General features: G+C 42.4%; 1 protein-coding gene and 1 long non-coding RNA gene across 25 annotated transcripts in view; one reads left to right on the forward strand and one right to left on the reverse strand.

The window, feature by feature from the left end:
- ptprda (protein tyrosine phosphatase receptor type Da) overlaps positions 1–19072 on the forward strand; it is a 278207-nt gene that overhangs the window by 192613 nt on the left and 66522 nt on the right. For all 24 annotated transcript variants that reach the window (XM_086104780.1, XM_086104781.1, XM_086104779.1 and 21 more), the window contains one exon: positions 214–394. In XM_086104780.1, the coding sequence (XP_085960906.1) occupies positions 301–394 (94 nt within the window). In that variant the 5' untranslated portion in view covers positions 214–300. The remainder of the gene's footprint in view (positions 1–213; positions 395–19072) is intronic.
- LOC147209138 (uncharacterized) lies at positions 309–14162 on the reverse strand. The gene is made up of 3 exons (XR_015100176.1): positions 14048–14162; positions 11531–11592; positions 309–449 (listed from the first exon to the last, which is right to left on the reverse strand). It is a non-coding gene; the product is annotated as an uncharacterized LOC147209138 (long non-coding RNA).

Below are 19072 nucleotides of genomic sequence, written 5' to 3' on the forward strand. Positions count from 1 at the left end.
ACACGCGGTTCGGAGTGACTATTCCATTTAGAGAAGTGTCAGAACATAGCCCGCGAGCACGTCAGCCTCCTCCTATCCCGTGGCACCTCCAGCCGAGGCCGTGCGGGGGTCTGTCACAAATGTGCAGGGACAGATAAAACCCGGCGTGCAAACAGCTTTGTTTCATTCACTTCCTCTCTTCCCCCCCTTCCCCCCCTACCGTTTCTTGCATAGGCTGTGACTACATTCCCTGCATCTGAGAAATCAGAGCGGACTGACTCACAGGGCTCTGTGAGCCAGCGCCACAGAGGCTGCCAAAGCATGCTGGTGCCGAGCTGTCCCACCATGCGCCACGCCAGGCCCGCGCTGATGCTCGTCGCCCTGGGTTTGCTCGCCCACCTCGTTGACGCTCAAAGTAAGTGGACCTGCTTGCTTCTCGCGCCGCACATCTCCGTCACCTGGCACCTGCACTGGAGGACGCGGTCAAAAAAAAAAAATATATATATATGTATATAGTAGCGACGAGTGATTGGCAGTGTCAATCATAACATGTCAGCTTGTCGTCCATGAGATTGCCCGGAAGTACCCTAAGTTGAGCATGCAGTGGTGCCGTGACTCAGCTAATTCAGTTTACATCAATCAGTGTTCCCCCTTGGAATTTCTTCCTGCCCCCCAACACACCTCATTTTGTTTTACGAAAGGAAAAGTGCATTGAACTGTATGATAAAACGTAATACATGAGAATGTAAAAAAAAAATAAAAAAAATGAACGTGTCGAATAAAGTCTAATGATTTCATGTGTTTAGTATCCTTGTATTAGATGTGTGCCTTAAAGGGGTGTGGCCTGGTATATGACATCAGGAGCTAAAGTCAGGTTTGCCGTGTATTTCAGTGTGAAAATCTCGGCGTGAGTTTTGGCACACAGCAGCTTTTCGCAAGTGTTTTCATTTTGTATTTGTGACTTTTTGACAGTTTGTCACGGCTGAGTAAAAGTGTGTCGTAACGGAGGCTCTCCTTGCCCATGTTGCAGGGCATTATGCTAGCTTTATTGTTTTATTTTAAATTTTATTTTTAAATTTTTTTTTACAACTCTTTAGGAGCGGTGTATATAAAGCTCACCCACAGCTCAAATTATGGCTTGCGTCTGTCTAATCGACCAAGCAGAAGTTGGTGCACTTGTAAATTCAATGTACCACTGTTTTTCATTGGCCCAAAGGAAAATTTGTCTCATAGGCAAGATAAAAAGAAACTTGAGAAAAAAGTAATAAAATGTTAAAGGAAACATCATTTAAGAAAAGACACTCACTTTTTTCAGGCGACGTGATGAAATGTCAATCACTTGGACTTATGATAACTTTCCAATGGCATTACTGAATGAGCTTTGAGTGTGAGTCATGATCAGGATAGCTAAAACAAACTTTCCCCCAGGACGCAAGCGCTTGAAAAAAAAAAAATGCACCACCTAGTACCCAAAGAATCATTTCCTGATCGTATTTTCCTGTTAATGCACAAATGAAATAGCTGCATTAAAAAAAAAAAAAAGCTTTATTTCATCAATCGAAGGCAGAAAGTTATCTCCATCCGGTGATCCGTGACTCCCATCAAAATGTGCTCAAGTCTCTATTTCCCAACTCCCAGCCAGAGCGAAACGATCAGGTGAGGCAGAAGTGCTGAGCCCAGCCGGGGAATGTCATGATGAGAAGTGTCGGGAATGGAGCTATTCGACATCAGGCACCTGCCCGTTGATGTGTGACAACAGCTTTCAAACCTCATTGAGCTCTGGCCCTGTGACACCCTCCTCAAACCCCCGCCCGTATCCATGAATCATTAGCTTCGGGAGGCACAGTGGGATGAATAAAAGTTTTATCACTCCCTTTGCACCCTCTGAAATCCCCCTCAGTGTGAATATCACTGAATAGGAGAGGAGTGCAACAGAGGGGGGAGATGATTATGATGGTGGTGGTGGTGGTGGAGGGGGTGTCTAATTCACCGAAGGTCATAGAGCACCGAGCCACTCAAAGTGAAATTGATGGGGCCAATTTTTCCAACTTTTCCATCGACATGACAAAAAAAAAAAATGACGACAGCTGTCCTCATCGAACCTATCAGCACACGTTTCAACACACACGTTTTGATCCCAAACCTTCCTCTGCCTCGTCCTTCTTTCCGTTTGCTGTACGGAGTGAAGCAGCTGCTATAATCTTTGCATCAGTTGAGGCAAAATGATGCTAGAGCATCGAAAAGAAAACCCAAAGCTAGTCTCCAAAAGGAGTCCTTTCTGGCAACATACATAAATACTGTTTTTTAAAATAGGTATTCTTAAAATGTCAGACAGTAGTGCCGAAAGAAAACTGCTTTGGGTTTCCGATGGGAGTCACTTTTATATGGCAATATACTGTCAATGATCCGCACTTACGGTGCTAATTATGATACATAAGGTACCGTATTTTCCGCACTATAAAGCGCTTCGGGGTATAAGGCGTACCTTCAGTGAATGGCCTATTTTAAAACTGTTTTCATGTATTATAAGGAGCAGAGAATAGAAGCTACAATAGTGGTTGCAGTTGTGTTTGGCATCCACTAGATGGAGCTATGCTAAAGGGAATACAATACAATACAGCTTTGTTTATATAGAGCTTTCACCGCTGCTGCAGCTGTCACAAAGCGCTTGACAGAACATTTCAAATACGATGTCCATGAAATCAGAATATTGATCCATATATAAGGCGCATCAGATTATAAGGCGCAATATCGGTGAGAAAACGGAATGCTTTTGGGTGCGCCTTATAGTGCGGAAAGTACGGCAATTACTTTTTTGAATGAGGCATTGTCATGTAATGCGCAACATTACCATATGAAAATGACAGCAAAGTCTCACAACCAGAACTGATTGGAGGCATTTCACCTGGCATCATACAGTCAAATGTACCATACTTACCAAATAGTGTCAAATTTTCAAAATGATTCTTCATTGGTTCAGTGTAGGAAAAATGACGGTAGAGCGCCGAAAAGAAAACTGGAGTCTAAAAACAGACTCTTCCAGTGTGCCCACTGAGTGACAAGCCATTGTTGCCCTCAAGGTGTAATTATCTACTTTTTCTGTCACAGGGACTCAAATGCATAGGCCTTGATGGAGGGTGTGTTGGGGGGGTGGGGGGCTCTGTTGATGCTCCGGACGTAGTCTATGAGGCATGCGGGAGCCCAAAAGGGCTGAGTGGGCCCGCTCAACAGATGGCCCGATGCTCAGAGCCAGCCCTGTTTGCCGGATGTCGCGGCACCCAGTCTATAATTGCTATTAAAGATAATGGCACATTTGTTCCCAGCTAAAATGTGAAGCATTGCACAAAATAGATTGAAAAATGGTCTTTGAGGATTGTGGAACTGTTTATTTTGTCTCATCATTTTCATCCCCCGCGACCACACAGCCACCCCCTTCACCGCTCATTTTCTCCTTCATCAAATGTGGTCCGTTTTTAATTTGTGCGGCAAATTATGCTTGGCAACGCCTTGAAAGCGGTGCGTAATTGTCCCCAGTGAGAGCGAGGGGACGGTGAAGCAAGCAAATTTACGCTTTGTGTCTTCTGCTGAACCACCACGAGGAGAACGGATAAGAAGGAAACATCTCCGCCGGGGCCGGCATGAAAAAAAAAAAAGAAGAAGAAAAAACGTGTATGCTTTGGCTTGGTTATTTGGAACGCCACCAAAACTCTGTGGAAAATACGCCTCTAACTTCAAAGAGAAAAATCTGTTCGGTGAGCATCAAAGAATTAACTTGATTTAGCGTGCCCAATTATTGATAATTTTTACTACTGGTATGTTAAGAAATACTGGTCCCATGGACAAATGAAACAAAACTGGACAGTTGCACCAAAAATAGAGTCGGTGAATCACCCCTATACACCTAGAAAGTGATTTAAAAAAAAAACACTGCAATCACTTGTGTTTTAATTTGGAAAACAATGTTGTGTTTGATTTAAAAGAATGGTTTGAGTGTTGCGTTCAAAATTTCTACCTGTAGTCAGGGAAAAAAATATTACAGGTAAGGCAAATTTCATTTGCGAATTCAGTATTGGGTTCATAGTTTTGTTTTGGTTCACAGAGTCAACAAAGACATGGAAACAGAATGAAAGCCTGAGCCAATGCTAGCTAACAGAGAAGTTTATTGCTCCGTCAAGTTATCAAAACGACGGTTGTGGGTGCCGTCATCGTTGGTGACAACCAATTGGCGTCACGAATGTACTTACTATGTCACATTCATGCAAAAAAAAAAAACAAAAAAACCACACAGGGGGTTAGCGAAACAAAAATACGATGAGACAACATCATTGCAGTCAGAGGGACCAAAATATAAACAACGCAGTTTGTTTTGCACGTTAATGCTGTCGCCGCCAAAGAAGGGCTGACGGTAAAATAAATAAATAATCCTAAATATATAAATAAACCCAACAGCAAAAAAAAAACAAAAACAATTTTAAAAAACAAAGGGACTTTTGTACTTAAATATATTTCAATGCCTGTACTTCTTTAACTTTACTTGAGTTGAATCCACAGTTCTATGTTTTACCTGTTTTTTTTTTTTTTTAAAGCAAGTACCCGTACTTCTATTTCAAAGTACTTTTTTCCACTGATTAGTACTTGCCCAGCAGTGACCACATGCCACAGCGGACTGTCAGACCGCGAGCCGAAAAGTGTTTTAATTGACTCACCCGCCACTCGTCTCTCTCGAAGTCATCAATCGCTATCGACGGTCTTCCCTTTGGCCTCCGCGGGCGCCGGCACGTTTAGCGCTGAATCTATCTCATGTGTCGGCCTTCTCTTTTTTCCCACCGTGCACTAAAAGTTGTCCATTACCACAAAGATGGTACGAAAAAGTAGTTTTATACAACTAAAAGCAACTGCCGCTTTCCCCCCTTTGCCTCTTTCTTATCTTATTATCTTTAATGCACTTGAGTTTAAGCTACACTTTTGCGAATGCAAAATTCAACAAACAGAAAAAAATATATATTCTTTTATTTCGTTGTTACATTTTGCTGGGTTTCTGTATGGCTCTCACTGACCTTGCATCCCAAATTGATTCAATTTTTAAGTCTTCCCACCCCCCAAAAGAAAAACAATAGAATGTTTTAGGATATGTTTTTTTTTTTTAACGCATCAAATTTTTTCCACACACACACACACGCGTGCGCGCGTGCACACACACACAGAAAAATAACTTTTATAAAAATTTTGCAGCGTTGTCACATTGACCCTGGCTCATTTTTTATAAATGTAGATTCAAGTATATTTTCATGACACACATGAACTGCATTCATTCCCAGTTCTATGATATCCGCTACATGGCTCCCAGAACGCACGTGACGACGACGACGACAATATGTTAGCACAGCAGGATAACCTCGCAGCTAGTCCGAAGGCTAATGATCCTCTATTCCCCAGATGACAGCTGGCTGTAATGTGTGTGTTTTATGCATGCATGGCCTAATCTGAATTATTGTAAAGTAGTGTTGTATTTGCATATGAGCTCCGGGGCTATACCGAAATTAGCATTTTTACAACAGCTCAAATTAAATCCCTCTGCTTAATTTGCCTGCATGCTAATTTGATTTGAGTGTATTGCCTTTTACGCACACACACATACACACGCACACACGCACAGACACACATTAAGAACGCTCTCTTAAGAGCAGCCCACATATGCAGTACGTGTTTGCCTCCCCACTCAATGACATTAAGCCCAGAGAAGAGCAGGCGGCAGGGTCAACTCGACGTCGGTGTAATTCCCGCCACTCCACCGAGATCGTTCATCATCCTGCCGGACATTTGCTCCAGTGGAAATCTCATTGTCGCCCTCCACTCGCTCGTTTCAAGGCAGCTCGTTTTCGAGCCCAGCGCTGTGCATTTGTGCTAATCCGTTGCGCGCTGCGAAAATGGCAGCTACGCATTCCGTGGCGTCATAGCAGTGCAGATCATCGGAAATTTACATTTGATTAAATTGCCCTCTGCGGTTTTCTCAAAACGCGGCCCCCGCAGGCCATTTTTCACCCAGCCAGCGGACGCGTCTTATCATGACAGGACAATTTTTGCCATTTTCACAGTTCTTTGAAGGACAAACACATCCCAGAGATTGTATGCCGATTGTTACCCAATATGAGCGATGCATACGACACACACAGATTTGTTTGTTTGTTTGTTTGTTTATTGAACATAAAACATATGTACAGTAATAATTTGACAGAAAATAAGGTAGATAAAAAAAGTAAAAAGAAAGAAATCAATCTTCATTCAACACAGTTATTATGTTCAAGGGAGTAGGAAGAAGTAAAAAACTTATCTAGTCCTACCCCGTTATGTGATTGTATCTAATAAATCATTTTTATATCAATCAGAAAAGAAAAAAGTAAGAAGAAAGAAGTCTCCATTAAGGCTCATACTTTACCCTTAACCGTGATATTTTTACAACTTTTGGTTTGTATCGGGATTATATACTTCCACACCCTGACACTCTTGTGTCAATTTTCTCTTGTATTCATAATGGATATTTATATACCTTTCTCTATTTATCAACTTAGTTCTGATTTATCATTATATTTAATGTTTTGAATTTATCATTTGAACTCTGATTGATGTAGGTTGTTTGTACTATTTTTTTGAATTTGTTTTTGAACTCAGCAAGCGATTTACTCATTTTCAGGTCCGTTTCGAGATTATTCCACAGATTAACACCTTTGATAGATACACTTCTTTGCTTGATGTTTGTTCTTGTTTTGAGTTTTTTGAATAAGTTGGTACCTCTTAAATCATAGCTGCTTTCTCGAATTTCGAAAAACTTCTGAATGTTTTGGCAGAGCAGGTCATTGTGTGCTTTGTACATTAATTGGGCGATTTTAAAGTCAACCAGGTCATAAAATGTCATCGTATTTAATTTGATAAATAGTGGATTTGTGGGTTCCGTATATTTTGATCTATTAATAATTCGAATTGCTTTTTTTTGTAGGTTGAGAATAGGGAGTGTGTTTGTTTTGCAGGCATTTCCCCATATTTCCACACAGTAGGTCATATATGGTAATAATAATGAAGTGTATAATGTGTACAAAGATCTCTTATTTAGCACTTCCTTGGTTTTGTAGAGGATCCCTACGGTTTTGGCTATTTTTCTTTTTACGTTATCGATATGTGGCTTCCAACATAGTTTTGAGTCTATTACTAATCCGAGAAACTTGGTTTCATACGCTCTTTCTATCTCAATTGAGTTTACCATAATTTTAGCTTGGTGTTTGATTGGTCTTGTGCCAAAAACAATTAACTTCGATTTTTTCAGGTTAAGTGACAATTTATTTCTGTCGAACCAGTTTTTTAATTTGTTTAATTCGTTTTCTACGGTTGTCAGGAGCTGTTTCAGATTTATTCCAGAACAGTAGAAAGTTGTATCATCAGCAAATAGGACACATTTAAATTGTTTTGAGACCTTGCAGATATCATTTATATATAAGATGACTCAGTTGTATTGATTTTGAGTCCCCACCTTCACTTTTTTGGGCAGAGCATTGGAGCAAAAATTGATGATTCGCTCCAAAAAACACCATGAAACCACAGGCGTCAAACTCCAAGCCCAGGGACAAAATCTGGCACGTTGTGTCATTTTCTAATAAGATACCATGTATGTAGTTACTGCACATTGTCTTTACTTGTAACAACATTGAGCTATTGCGAGCATTTTCTATTCCAAAACCCTTTTGAAAGTAAACTGAACAACTTTTCCTGAACTTCAGATTTCCAAAACTAGTTGGGCATCAGTTTGTAGTGTCACATGACACAGACTTACAAGGTGGCCAATCAACGCAATGAGCATGAGCTTCATGCACTGTAGAAATGTAAAAATTTGTTCGGCATCACAATCATAACCAGGCCCCAAAAACATTTCGAGAAGCCATGGTGGAAAAGTCGCAGGAAGTCTGAAATTTCGGTTTCAAGCCAGTGGTCTCTTAAATTTAAGCTCCGTATACTCAACAGCAGTGTGATGCTACATTTGAAAACATTTGAGTTTTTGTTGTTGCATGTGCACGATGGCGGCCAAGTTGGATGCTGCCCGAACATTGCAAGTCCATTTTCCACAAGGTGAAAGCCAATTTGAAATTCGGTTGGGACATCAATGGCAGCAATGTCCGGCGACCATGCAATTGTTGTCGGCGTGATTAAAAACAACAACCAAGGCCTTGTTGGCAACGCTGTGACATCACAGCTTTACTTATCCCTGGTCGCCCAATAGTTTCACTGAGCTGGTAGGCAAACTCGCTGTCCATTCATCATTCAACAGGTGCTCAAGCTTTGTCAAAAGCCACGCGCATCCCAACGCGAAGAAAGCGCAATGGGCCCCGAGTTCGTTTCCCCAGAACATAAACAATTCCCCTTTGCCTTGCTTTCCCGGCACTGAATTTGTCAAGAGGAGGAACCAAGTCCAGATGAATTAGACTGCATTTTGCTTTTTCTTCATCTTGCGCACAGTCCTCACCGGGACCCCAGTGCAATTTATCACGTTGCCATCTTGACAGCCTCCCCTCGTCCTTCCCGAGCCGCGAAGCCATTAGACTATCTCGACGTTGCATTGCGCACGCCCATGTGCGGCATTTATCATCTTTTGTCCCAACTTTTTTTTATCTCGCCGAGTGCCCTGTTGGGAGCTCTAACCTCGACTAGCCACTGTAATGAAGCGCTGGGAGGTTAGTCGTCACAAAATAAGCTAATTAAAGCTAACAAACAAAAGGATATGGAAGGGGTGGGGGGTGCTTTGTGAAAATGCCAGAGAAGGAGAGCTCACAGATGGCCGTGAGGAAGCTGAAGCGGTGATGTGGCAAAACGCCCTTGCTGCCTTCTTGTCCCTGTATTTTTAGGACTGTTGTTTGTCCCGGGCTGTCCTTTTTAGCGTGACACAACCAATCAACGGATCATGACAAAGCACAGATCGATCAGGTCCAATTTAGAATTCATCTAAACACCAAACAAGACAGTCTCAAATATGCATTGGATTCAACTTCCCGGTTCCCAAATCCAAAAATCAAGACCGCCAGGATTCGGAACAACAAACAATTCCGAGCCTCATCGGCACGTCGCTGTAAGCAGTATCGAGTGGATGCGGCAAATGTCAGGGTAGTTTATTAGTTGGCCGATTATTATTCCATATCTTGCTGGGCAGACAATTTAATTCTACCTAATCAATAGTTTGTGATCTTATAGTTGCAGAGCAGTGGGCATGGTGGTTGATGAAATTTACTTGTGGTACAGTCAAACCTGCATGAAGCTTTTTTTTTAATAAGCCCCGCCCCTACCCCTGAAAAAACCTAACCAAAAAAAAAAAAAACCCACATCATCGGACCGACTTATAAATAAATAGTACTTGCTAACGAGGTTATGTAACATGTCACAGGATCACTTAGTGCAGTTACGATGGGTGTTCGTGGAGCTCAACAAAGGGACAATTTATTAGGTACAGGTGCAATAGCCTGAAAACACTCGCTCAAAGTGCTTTGTAAAAAAATATCATAAAATTGAAAAAGCACTTACAGAATGCTATATAGCTTATCTCAGCATTACCTACAGTACTTACTCTGCCCACTCGCGATGGCATAATTTGGACACAAACAAAGCAGCCCGGCGTGGGAATAATTGCGCAACGACAGCTCATTTGTCACACGGACGTCTGCAGGATGAAATTTGGAACGGGAGGGAGTGCGGTCAATTAGATGTCGCCACGTAAGAGACGGAGGATCTTGCGGCGTGAAATTTTTTCGAGGGTGGGAATCTTATTTGCAAGGTAAAGAAGTACCGCGTGGGCACAAATCCAAGCAGCAGAAAGTCGCCCGGCACCACCCTGCCACTAACGATGAGGCTGGGAGGGAGATGGGGACGGATTAATGGGATCTTCGTGGAGGGATTGTCAAACATGGAAGCAAAAGTTTGTGATTAAATATGTCAGGCGACTTGTTTGCAATCACGGGAGCTTAACAGTTCAAAGGATTCGCAAATCCATCGCAGGGGGGCCCGCCACTGCAGAATGTGGATGGGTGTCACTTTCATGTATCTATGGCAACACTTTTGGGGTTCTGAACCATTGTGCCACCGTTTACCGAATCAAATCACGGCAATTGTTTATTATACCAGCTGAGTAGAAAGAGAGATTAAAAATGACATCGGGAAAGCCCGTTATGATGGATGCCCTTTCATCGTGCGACAGGCACTTAGAAACGTTGGCCTGGATTCAAATGGAAGTAGGCGCGGGCCAGTGGTGGCGTGAGAGCTTTTTTACCTCTCTGTGAAGGCTTTCAATGAACAAATAAAGCATAATAAATACAACTAGGCCTCCAAAAATGTCAACACCGAGAGGGGAGAAAGCACTAACAAGAGAGAAGGGGGCGGGCTGACAGGGGACAGTGATAAAGTAAGATAAAGTGCCTGAATGAGCGGAAGGTGAGAAAGACAGCTCTCCAAAGACGTACTTCACTCCATCACACCGCCCGATGTAAATGGACTGTGACAAGAGGAGCCGACGGCGTAAAGATTCCCAATGCGCGTCAAGCAATGGCGGCTGCTTTTAGCTAGCTCGGTGGAGGCGGAGCTCTGTCTTTCGCAGCCCTCCGGGAAGGCGAACAATCCTGAGGCGGTCTCCACGGAGACGAATGGCTTCCACCACTAACCCCCCCTCCTCGTTCTCCCCCCCCAACTGCCGCATGCAGAATCTCGGTGCTCACAGGCTTCACAAATGCGCTGAGATCAGTGCAACGCGTTGCAATCTGAGGACACCTGGAGTGAAAACAAAGTGGCAGCCTGTGGCCAAGTGCTCTTAGATGCGTTGAGAGGAAAGCAAACAAGGGTGGCACCCTTTCCACGCAAGGTGCCATTTTCGTCCTTTCGACAAAAGGCCAAGCTTACTATTTGCAGTTCACCGTTCACAAATTCAACGACCTTAACCCTTTCATGCACCCTGTAACCTAATAACGTGATAAGCTGTCCACTGTAGTAACCGCTGTCCCTGAAAGGGTTAAAAGCATAAAAAGATGCATTTGTAACATCAGACATTAAATATCAAGTTGGAATATAAATACACCTTTTTTTTTCGAACCTCGATGTCCTAATAAACATCTCTAAAATTAGACATTTTTTTTGGTAATTTTACAATACTGGGGATGAATGTGGATCTTTTTTGAGGGTGGGGGCATGAGGCTTTGTATTAATCGCGGGATTTGGTATATTTAGAGACAAAATAATTAATGGTGGCAAACTTGAAAGGTTTGGGGGGCAATTCACGACAGCATTGTTTTTGTAAATGTAGAAGACTTGAAATATGTTTGGGGGGGGCATCTGCGGGAATTAGGACTTCGGCAATGATCTTCAGCTCTTTAGCAATCACACAGTGATCTCACAGTCATTGGTCAATGCTCATGGCAAAACTGGCTGTAAACTGCAGTGCCGATTTGAAATTGTACGGAGCCCCTAAGGTGACATGGAAGAAAAAGATAACACAATTTTGCGTTCCCTCGAAATCTTTGCATTCACTCACAAAGCTTGCCTTATCCCGCGTTGATGTGCTTCCGAGCCAGTTTGGTGACTGGAACCTCCAATCTGTCTGACAAAAGGCAGTACGTCAAAAACAGAGAGAGGCATGGACTTGGAAATGTTTGTTTTCAAATTCACTCGAACATCAAATAGAACAGGTTTATCCGGTAGATTACACAGAAATACATTCCCATCGCAAAGTAAATGAATAAATAAATGAATAAAAACATTTGCTTTATCTCACAATGATTGAAAGGGCACACTTTAAAAAAAAAAAAAAATCTTTCATGTCACCCTTATTAGGGGCTCTGTAAAATTATACATGTTTGAACCATGCCCTTTTTTGGCACCTTAATTGTGCTCGGTCAAAATGACATCCACGTGAATGCCACTTTATGGTACAATTGTCACAATTAGAAGCACGCTCAGATAAAGGGTGATTTTGGAGTATGGGGTGCCCTTTAATTACATCGCCACTTGCACAACATGTCAGTATTATTGGCGGTGAATTGCTTTGCTCAAAAGTGGGAGGATCACACGGGGCGAGGAGGGGGCGGGGGGAGTGGGGGGGGAGAAATTGCTGGGCTTTTGTACCATTCTTTGTTGAAGGCTTGAGCGATCCATACGACGAGCCAAATGGTCATAAATAATACGCTTGCCAGAGAGGTCGGCATTCAGCGAGTTAATAACAGGCCATATGCGCCATTTAGGCATAATTGCGCGACATGTTGTTGACGGGCGGGGCTCGAGAAGGCATATTTAGACGCACACGACGATGACAAGAAGCGTCGTGTCGCGTGGCGTGCGTATAACACTCATTCTTACTTGTCAGCTGAAAATCTCGAAAAGATAGTCGAGTTCAGTCAGTTATTTTGCTAAAATACTTCATGAATCAGCATTTTCCATCTGTCTAAAACACAGGTGTCAAAGTCAAGGCCCGGGGACCAGATTAGGCCCCCCATGTCATTTTATGTGGCCCGCGGGAGCAAATCATGTGTTTCAATTGTCATGATTCTTGCTGAAATCTGGACCGAAATGTCAAATTGTCATGGGTAATAAATAACGTTGAGTTTTTGCGCCGGCCCTCAGAGGGAAGCCGTAACTCCGAAGTGGACTGCGACAAAAAATGAGTTTGACACCCCTGGTCTAAAACATGTTCATGTTTAGCAGCAAATGGACTACGCTTGTTTTTGAAGGACCACTAGAAATGGCGGAAATTACCCTTAAAATTCCATTGTGAAACAAAGTCGCAGAATTCTGTTCGGGCATGGGCTTTTTTGGTGGATATCCTTGAGATAGACATGCCCAAATTTCATGTCGCCAAGTGAAACTGATTTTGGTGACGGAAATGTATCCAGATTTGTGTTTCTTAAATTGTCACCAAAGATCATCCCCATGTTCCTTCTACGCGCAATTCTGGAACTATGAATGTTTCGCAATTTAGTTCGTCCCTCTGCTTACTATGCATGTTTAAAAATTTACAGCAATCATAGAAAGTCCCTTCGACTCATCAGAACCCTGAAAGCTCCACTCAATTGACCGTTTCAAAACAAAATGGAAGACTGTCTTTTCTGGCGACTTCTTGAGACGTTGGACATAGCCACCAACCAAATATCGTGCTTGCATGACCTAGCACCATATTTTCCCTACTACAAGGCACTTCGGAGTATAAGGCACACCTTCAATGAATGGCCTATTTTTAAACTGTTTTCATATGTCGGGCGCACCACATAATAAGGCGCGTAGAATAGAAGCTACAATAGTGGCTGCTGTTGTGTTATGCATCCACTAGATGGAGCTACACTTAAGGGCATACAATACAATACAGCTATTTATTGATGTAGTGCAACCACAAACGCTGCATCTGTAACAAAGTGCTTTATAGAACATACAAAATAGTTGGTCCAAGAAATCAGAATGATCCATATAGAAGGCACATCGGATTATAAGGCGCACTGTCGGCTTTTGAGGAAATGGAATGCTTTTAGGTGCGCCTTATAGTGCGGAAAATACGGCACACATTTCTAAAATAATCGTCATCAGGAAACATCTGTTACTGCTGTTTATTTTGGATGGATGCTTCAGACACAGATGGCAGACAATTTGATTTCTTTTGATTGGGGAGGGGGGCTTTTGTTGTGTGTCTAGTATCTGCTACATTGACTGTTAAATTGTTCTGAATCAAAGTTGTCATTTGGAATGTGACTGAATGTATTTTTAGCAGCGTGGCATTAATCAAGCCCTCAAGTTGATGCTTTGGGCTCGGCGTTCTCCGTTAATGTGAGTGCCTTCAAGGTGCAAACATTAATGAACAGTCTCGTCTGCGTGCCAGTTCGCTGTTTAACCTTTAATCTATGTGAGAAAACGGATCAAGCCGTTAACTCTGCGGAACGCAAAAGTGCCTCGCGGCATTTTGCGACAATCTCGGCACTCATTTTTTGTCATTTTATTCCCCCCTCGCTCGGATTTTTAGTGCCACTCATAAAAATATACAAAATATAGACAGCAAGCTGTTACTCACCGTGACGCTTTTAGATACATCGAGACAAGTGCAGGTAAATTAAACGGATATATCTTTTTTTTTTCCAGTGGATTTTGTGTCCTTCTGTTCCTACAAATATTGGACTTGGATGGGCGTGTGCGGAGTTCATTACAGGAGACAAATATTGGCACTCGAGGGCAAACGTGACACGTGACTGCAGCGAACACTTTACAATGAAGCCCCGCTTATTTGTGGTTCTCTATTCATCAATTCAACTATCTGTGTGTGTGTGTGTTTGTTTATGTTAAACGTATCCTGAACTATTTTTTGATAATTATAGTTTGTGTTATAGGCACACACACACACACCATATATATATATATATATATACAGTATATATATATATATATATATATATATATATATATTTTTTTTTTCCCCGCCCGCCTTCATCACGAGTGTGCAGCCCTGGCATGATAACAACTGGTGGTTGGCTCGCGCTATTTAATGAATCGTTCCATTGCCTCGTGGATAACAAAATGAACACAAATGCCTTTGCTGCGTTCCAGGCTGCCTCTGCCTATCCTATCAGATAATTAACTTTTTTCTTTCTTTTTTTTTTTTTCAGCCAAGAGACTGCCCTGACTACCAAGCAGCCTGCACAATTAGAATTACTTATCTCCGTTGTTTTTTTGTTTTTTTTTGAAGAGGCAAAAAAAACGAATCCAAATCTCCTTCTGTGGTGCCGTTCTAACACATGACTTAGTTTCCAAAATTCAGAAGCCAAATGAAAGTGTCCCGATTGTTTTTGCATCGGCGTCGGAAAAAAATCCTCAGCCCAGCTGTCACGACGTCTCATCTGTGCTGCGTTTCAATATTCACGTTCCCGTTTGCTTTCCGCCGTGACGGGAGGAAGTGGAGTCTTTTCATGTCTGCTTGTGTGGCTTGTCTCCTCGCAGCTTTTAAAGCCATCTGTTTGAGTGGGCCATTTTATTAAGTGACAAACTGGCTTCCGCGAGCGCGCTAATGTGTCCCGTGGGGGGGAGGTGCAATGAAGACGAGAGAGGGCACAATTCGTTTTTTCCTACTTTATTTTTCCTTTGCAAACATTGCACTAAAAAATGAAAGCGTTCGAACATGACGGGTCTGTCAGTGTCTCTCGGGAGGATTGGATATTGGTTTGGAAGCAGTTGCGTGCTCACTTCAGTGCTCCAAACTTCTTCACACCAGTCAGTAAACATGTGCAGAGGACGGTGATGTCCTGTTGGGTGTTTGCAGTCTCAAAATTGATTTAGACTTGCCACCATATGAAGTGCATGTTGCTTCTTTTGTGGCTTAGTTAACCGAAGTGGCCTATGGTTAACCGTACATACATCACACGGTTAACCATAAGTAACAACGTTCCACCCACAGGCAATGACGAGTCCTCATTTTTTTGCAATCTAGTGTCTACCATCTGTCTCGCATGCCTGCTTCGAATGAGGTAGCAGTCGGTCAAATGACGTCAAGTTTGTTTTGTCACCAAAATGGCCATCTCACACTAGCATGACTGAATTTGTGTGTGTTTTTAATGCATGGCATCTTCAGCCTAACCAGTTCCACCTTGAGAAGTCACACTGGTTTTCGGTCGCAATTTTTAAACTCGACTTTATGACGTTTTGTTTTATGAGCAACGTGATAGCTGGCTGCCATCTTTGTGGAGTTTAAAAAAAAAAGTGAAATGCGCACTTCAAGCCCCACCAAAATCCTTCAATACAACATTCAAAACAAAAGCAAGTGCATCATGAAAGTCTCCGATTTATTTCACCGCCCACACCACTCTTCTGACCAATAACGTTGCATTTGGGCTACCGTGTTTTTAGGGCCAATGCTGTGGTGTGAAACGTGACAGTGGTTTTGACGAGTCGACGCTGCTCAAAATTTCAGCACGTCCAAGCTTATTGCTGCATATTTTTAACTGAAACATGCCAGCCAAATTTTCCCCGGGGAGCTGCTAAAGCCAAAGAGTTTTAGGAAATATCACAAGATGTAATCAAGGTCCACTAATTTTACTGTCAGTTAAAGTAATTTTGGACGAGATCCCCAAAAGGGCGTTTTTATATTTCCCACACAAAGTCCTCAATCATTAACTCAATTTTCTAAATTGCTGTTTGTGTCGTTGTCAGGTTGAAGTGGCCATTCCAACCAGACTTTGTCATTTGTCACTTCACCACAAAATTCCACCCCCACAAAATTATACAGCAATCGAAAAAAAACCATCTCTGAACTCTTTTTTCTTTTTTTCTCTTGATAGACCCCTCTAGAAATGGCCGATGTTGGAATCCTATTTCTTCGCAATTCCATATTTCCACGCCGATTTGGAAGCATTTCTCATTGACGGAGCCTCACTGGTGGCGCCGTTAATCAACGTCCTATTCCTGGTGCGCTAATGAACAATCATTGGCAGGGCCGAGTCCCCTTTCAAGTCGTCACTAATTGGAATTATGATTCGGGTTTCCGGCGAGGATCGCAGCCCAACATGCAACGCCAGTCAGCCAACAGTTCTAATTAAGCCGGGGCTCCTCTCCTTTTCTTGTGTGCCTAAAACCCCCTTTGTGAGCGCACACAATGCGGAGTTTGTTTCTCTCGGCGTCACAAAAGATGCATTTTTTTTTCGATATCACAATGCCGCAGATAGCAAGCGGGCAGCCCTCAAGAAAACGCCGGCATTTGTTCAGCCCATTTATCCCGACACTGTTTGTTTCCTCATATTTGTAAAGGGGAGGTCAGAGTGGACGTTTTTAGCCGCTTGGTGAAACTTCATCAATATCAGCCCTCTGATACGCCGTGGCGAAAGGATGTCAGAGGAGGTTAATGGCGTCGCCTAAATGCTCCTTTTCTTGCACTTGAAAATGCAGTGCGGTTATTGTGCGGCATGCATCGGGATTAATTATCACCCCGCACAACCCAACCTCACCCTGCACGTTAAATATTCAGAAAGGAACTGCCCCCCCCCCCTTCTCCGCCTTTCATGCAAATGAAATTAAACATGTCAGTCAGCGCGATTGTATGAATCCGCCTCTCCCTCCAACTCGGAAGGGATCCGAAAGTGGCTTTATTGGCCGCTCTTTGATTCATGTGATTTCATGGGCCCCCGTCGGGCCACTTGGAAATGCTGATGAATGATGCCGACCGACTTAGGCTATAAGTTGAGCTCGCGTCAAATCAACTTTTCATGGAGGCGCACGTGCCAAAACTCTGTTTGCTGCGTGACGCCAGCCACGCTGCGGGTTGCCCGTTGGCCCTGGCGAGAAATATGCACGAATGCAAACGTCGGATCGGATTCGTGGAGTAAAAAAAAAGAAAGAAAAAAAATCAACCCAACGGGCTGCAGCATGTCATCGGGTAATGGAGGTGAAGCAGCATGTGGCTCATTATCCAAGGTGACTATAAACGATTGCTGTCATCACAATGCAGCTCGTTTGCTCTGAATAATCGCTCCTCCTTTGTGCTCGAAATAATATCTTAGTCAGACCGGGTGATGCAGCATGTAGGTCCTTATTCAAGGTTTTTTTTTTTTGATAATAATAACTTTTGTGCATTTTAAGAGACCCAAGGCCACTCAACAGTAACTCATGGAATTAAAATATGCGTGTTAGTTTGTGTGAGAGTATGTGTGTGTCTATGTATCCATGTTTCTGACCATAGACTCGAGTGAACAGATGGTGCCCGAGGAGGGTTTTTTTTTTTTTTTTTTTTTTTTTTTAAATGTCCTGGGAAACAGTATCACAGGTTTTAGTAGGTAGGCAAAATCCGGGCGGTAGTCAGCGTGATTGCTCCTAAAGGTTGTCTTGAGAAAGACAAGTTGACCAATGTTCAACGGCCTGTTATCGTCCACACCTCCATCGCTGATCAACACCATTTTCGGGTGAAAAACGATGACAAAAATATACGATGACATAATGTACAACTTACCTACAGTACATGCATCACAACCACAACAAAAAAAACCCCACACATTAGTCATGGCCACATACCGTTTCGCCTTTGAAACAAGAATTTAGGAGTAATTCGAAGAAATCGAAGCTCTTGCCGCATGCACCTCACACGTTCGTCTCTTGCCTCAAACCAACGCAACTGCTGATCAACATGAACCACTTCCTGCCACTCGATGCAACCCTCAAATTTAACAACAGGGGGCAGAGTAACCTAAATAAGCTAATTTAGCCCAAAAAAAAGAAATATTTTAATTTGACCATGAACTTAGAATCACAAGATTCAGTCAGCTTTGTTATTATTATTATTAATTATTATTCTACAATACTGTACTACAGACTGAAGCAAAATATCAAAACCTGTTTTTGTTGCTCATGTACATTTGGAAAGCTGTACAGAGACAAGGTGTGAAGACAGTTGACATTGGTCTACAGTTCCTTCGCCAATCAGGATGCAGAACATAATACACTGTAAAAAAAATAAAATAAATAACACAAAAATAATCCCTGAAAGGTCCACCGCATTATAGCGAGGGTTCACTGTCATATTTTTTATGTAGTTTCGAATAGTATTGAGCGCTCTGCTCCTGGTTACTGTTCACAATTGAACCTTTGCTCCCACGGGAGGCTCATTGTTTAGGATACGGTATGTGGGACAGCCTTGGCTGAGAAGCTTGTGTCATGGATTGCTTGCATTTGCTTTGTGCAATGTTGTTTACCAAACTGCTTCGGCTTTAAGTTTACATGGTCAGGATTTTGGAGCCGATCACCGATTAGCAAGTTAAAAAAAAAAGAGAGAATTGGTCCATCACCTGATTGGATCAGTAATCACTGATCCAATCAGGTGATGGACCAATCGATCCAATCTGTTTAAAAGTAACTTGTTTATTGAATCTACTTAGAACCAGCCATGGAATACCTAAAATGCATGCAAAATTGAAAGAATTCGAATCCAATGGGGGAAAAAAAATAAAAACAATTACACCCTAAAAATTCTTCCCAAAATGCAAACTAACATTCAGTCCAGAAAAAATAAAGAAGAAAATAAGAACAAAATATATCATTCCAAATATTGAAGATAATATTGAAC

Source organism: Hippocampus guttulatus, chromosome 2 (assembly GCF_054856545.1).
Source record: "Hippocampus guttulatus isolate MCC_2025c chromosome 2, RoL_Hgut_1.0, whole genome shotgun sequence".
NCBI lineage: Eukaryota > Metazoa > Chordata > Actinopteri > Syngnathiformes > Syngnathidae > Hippocampus > Hippocampus guttulatus.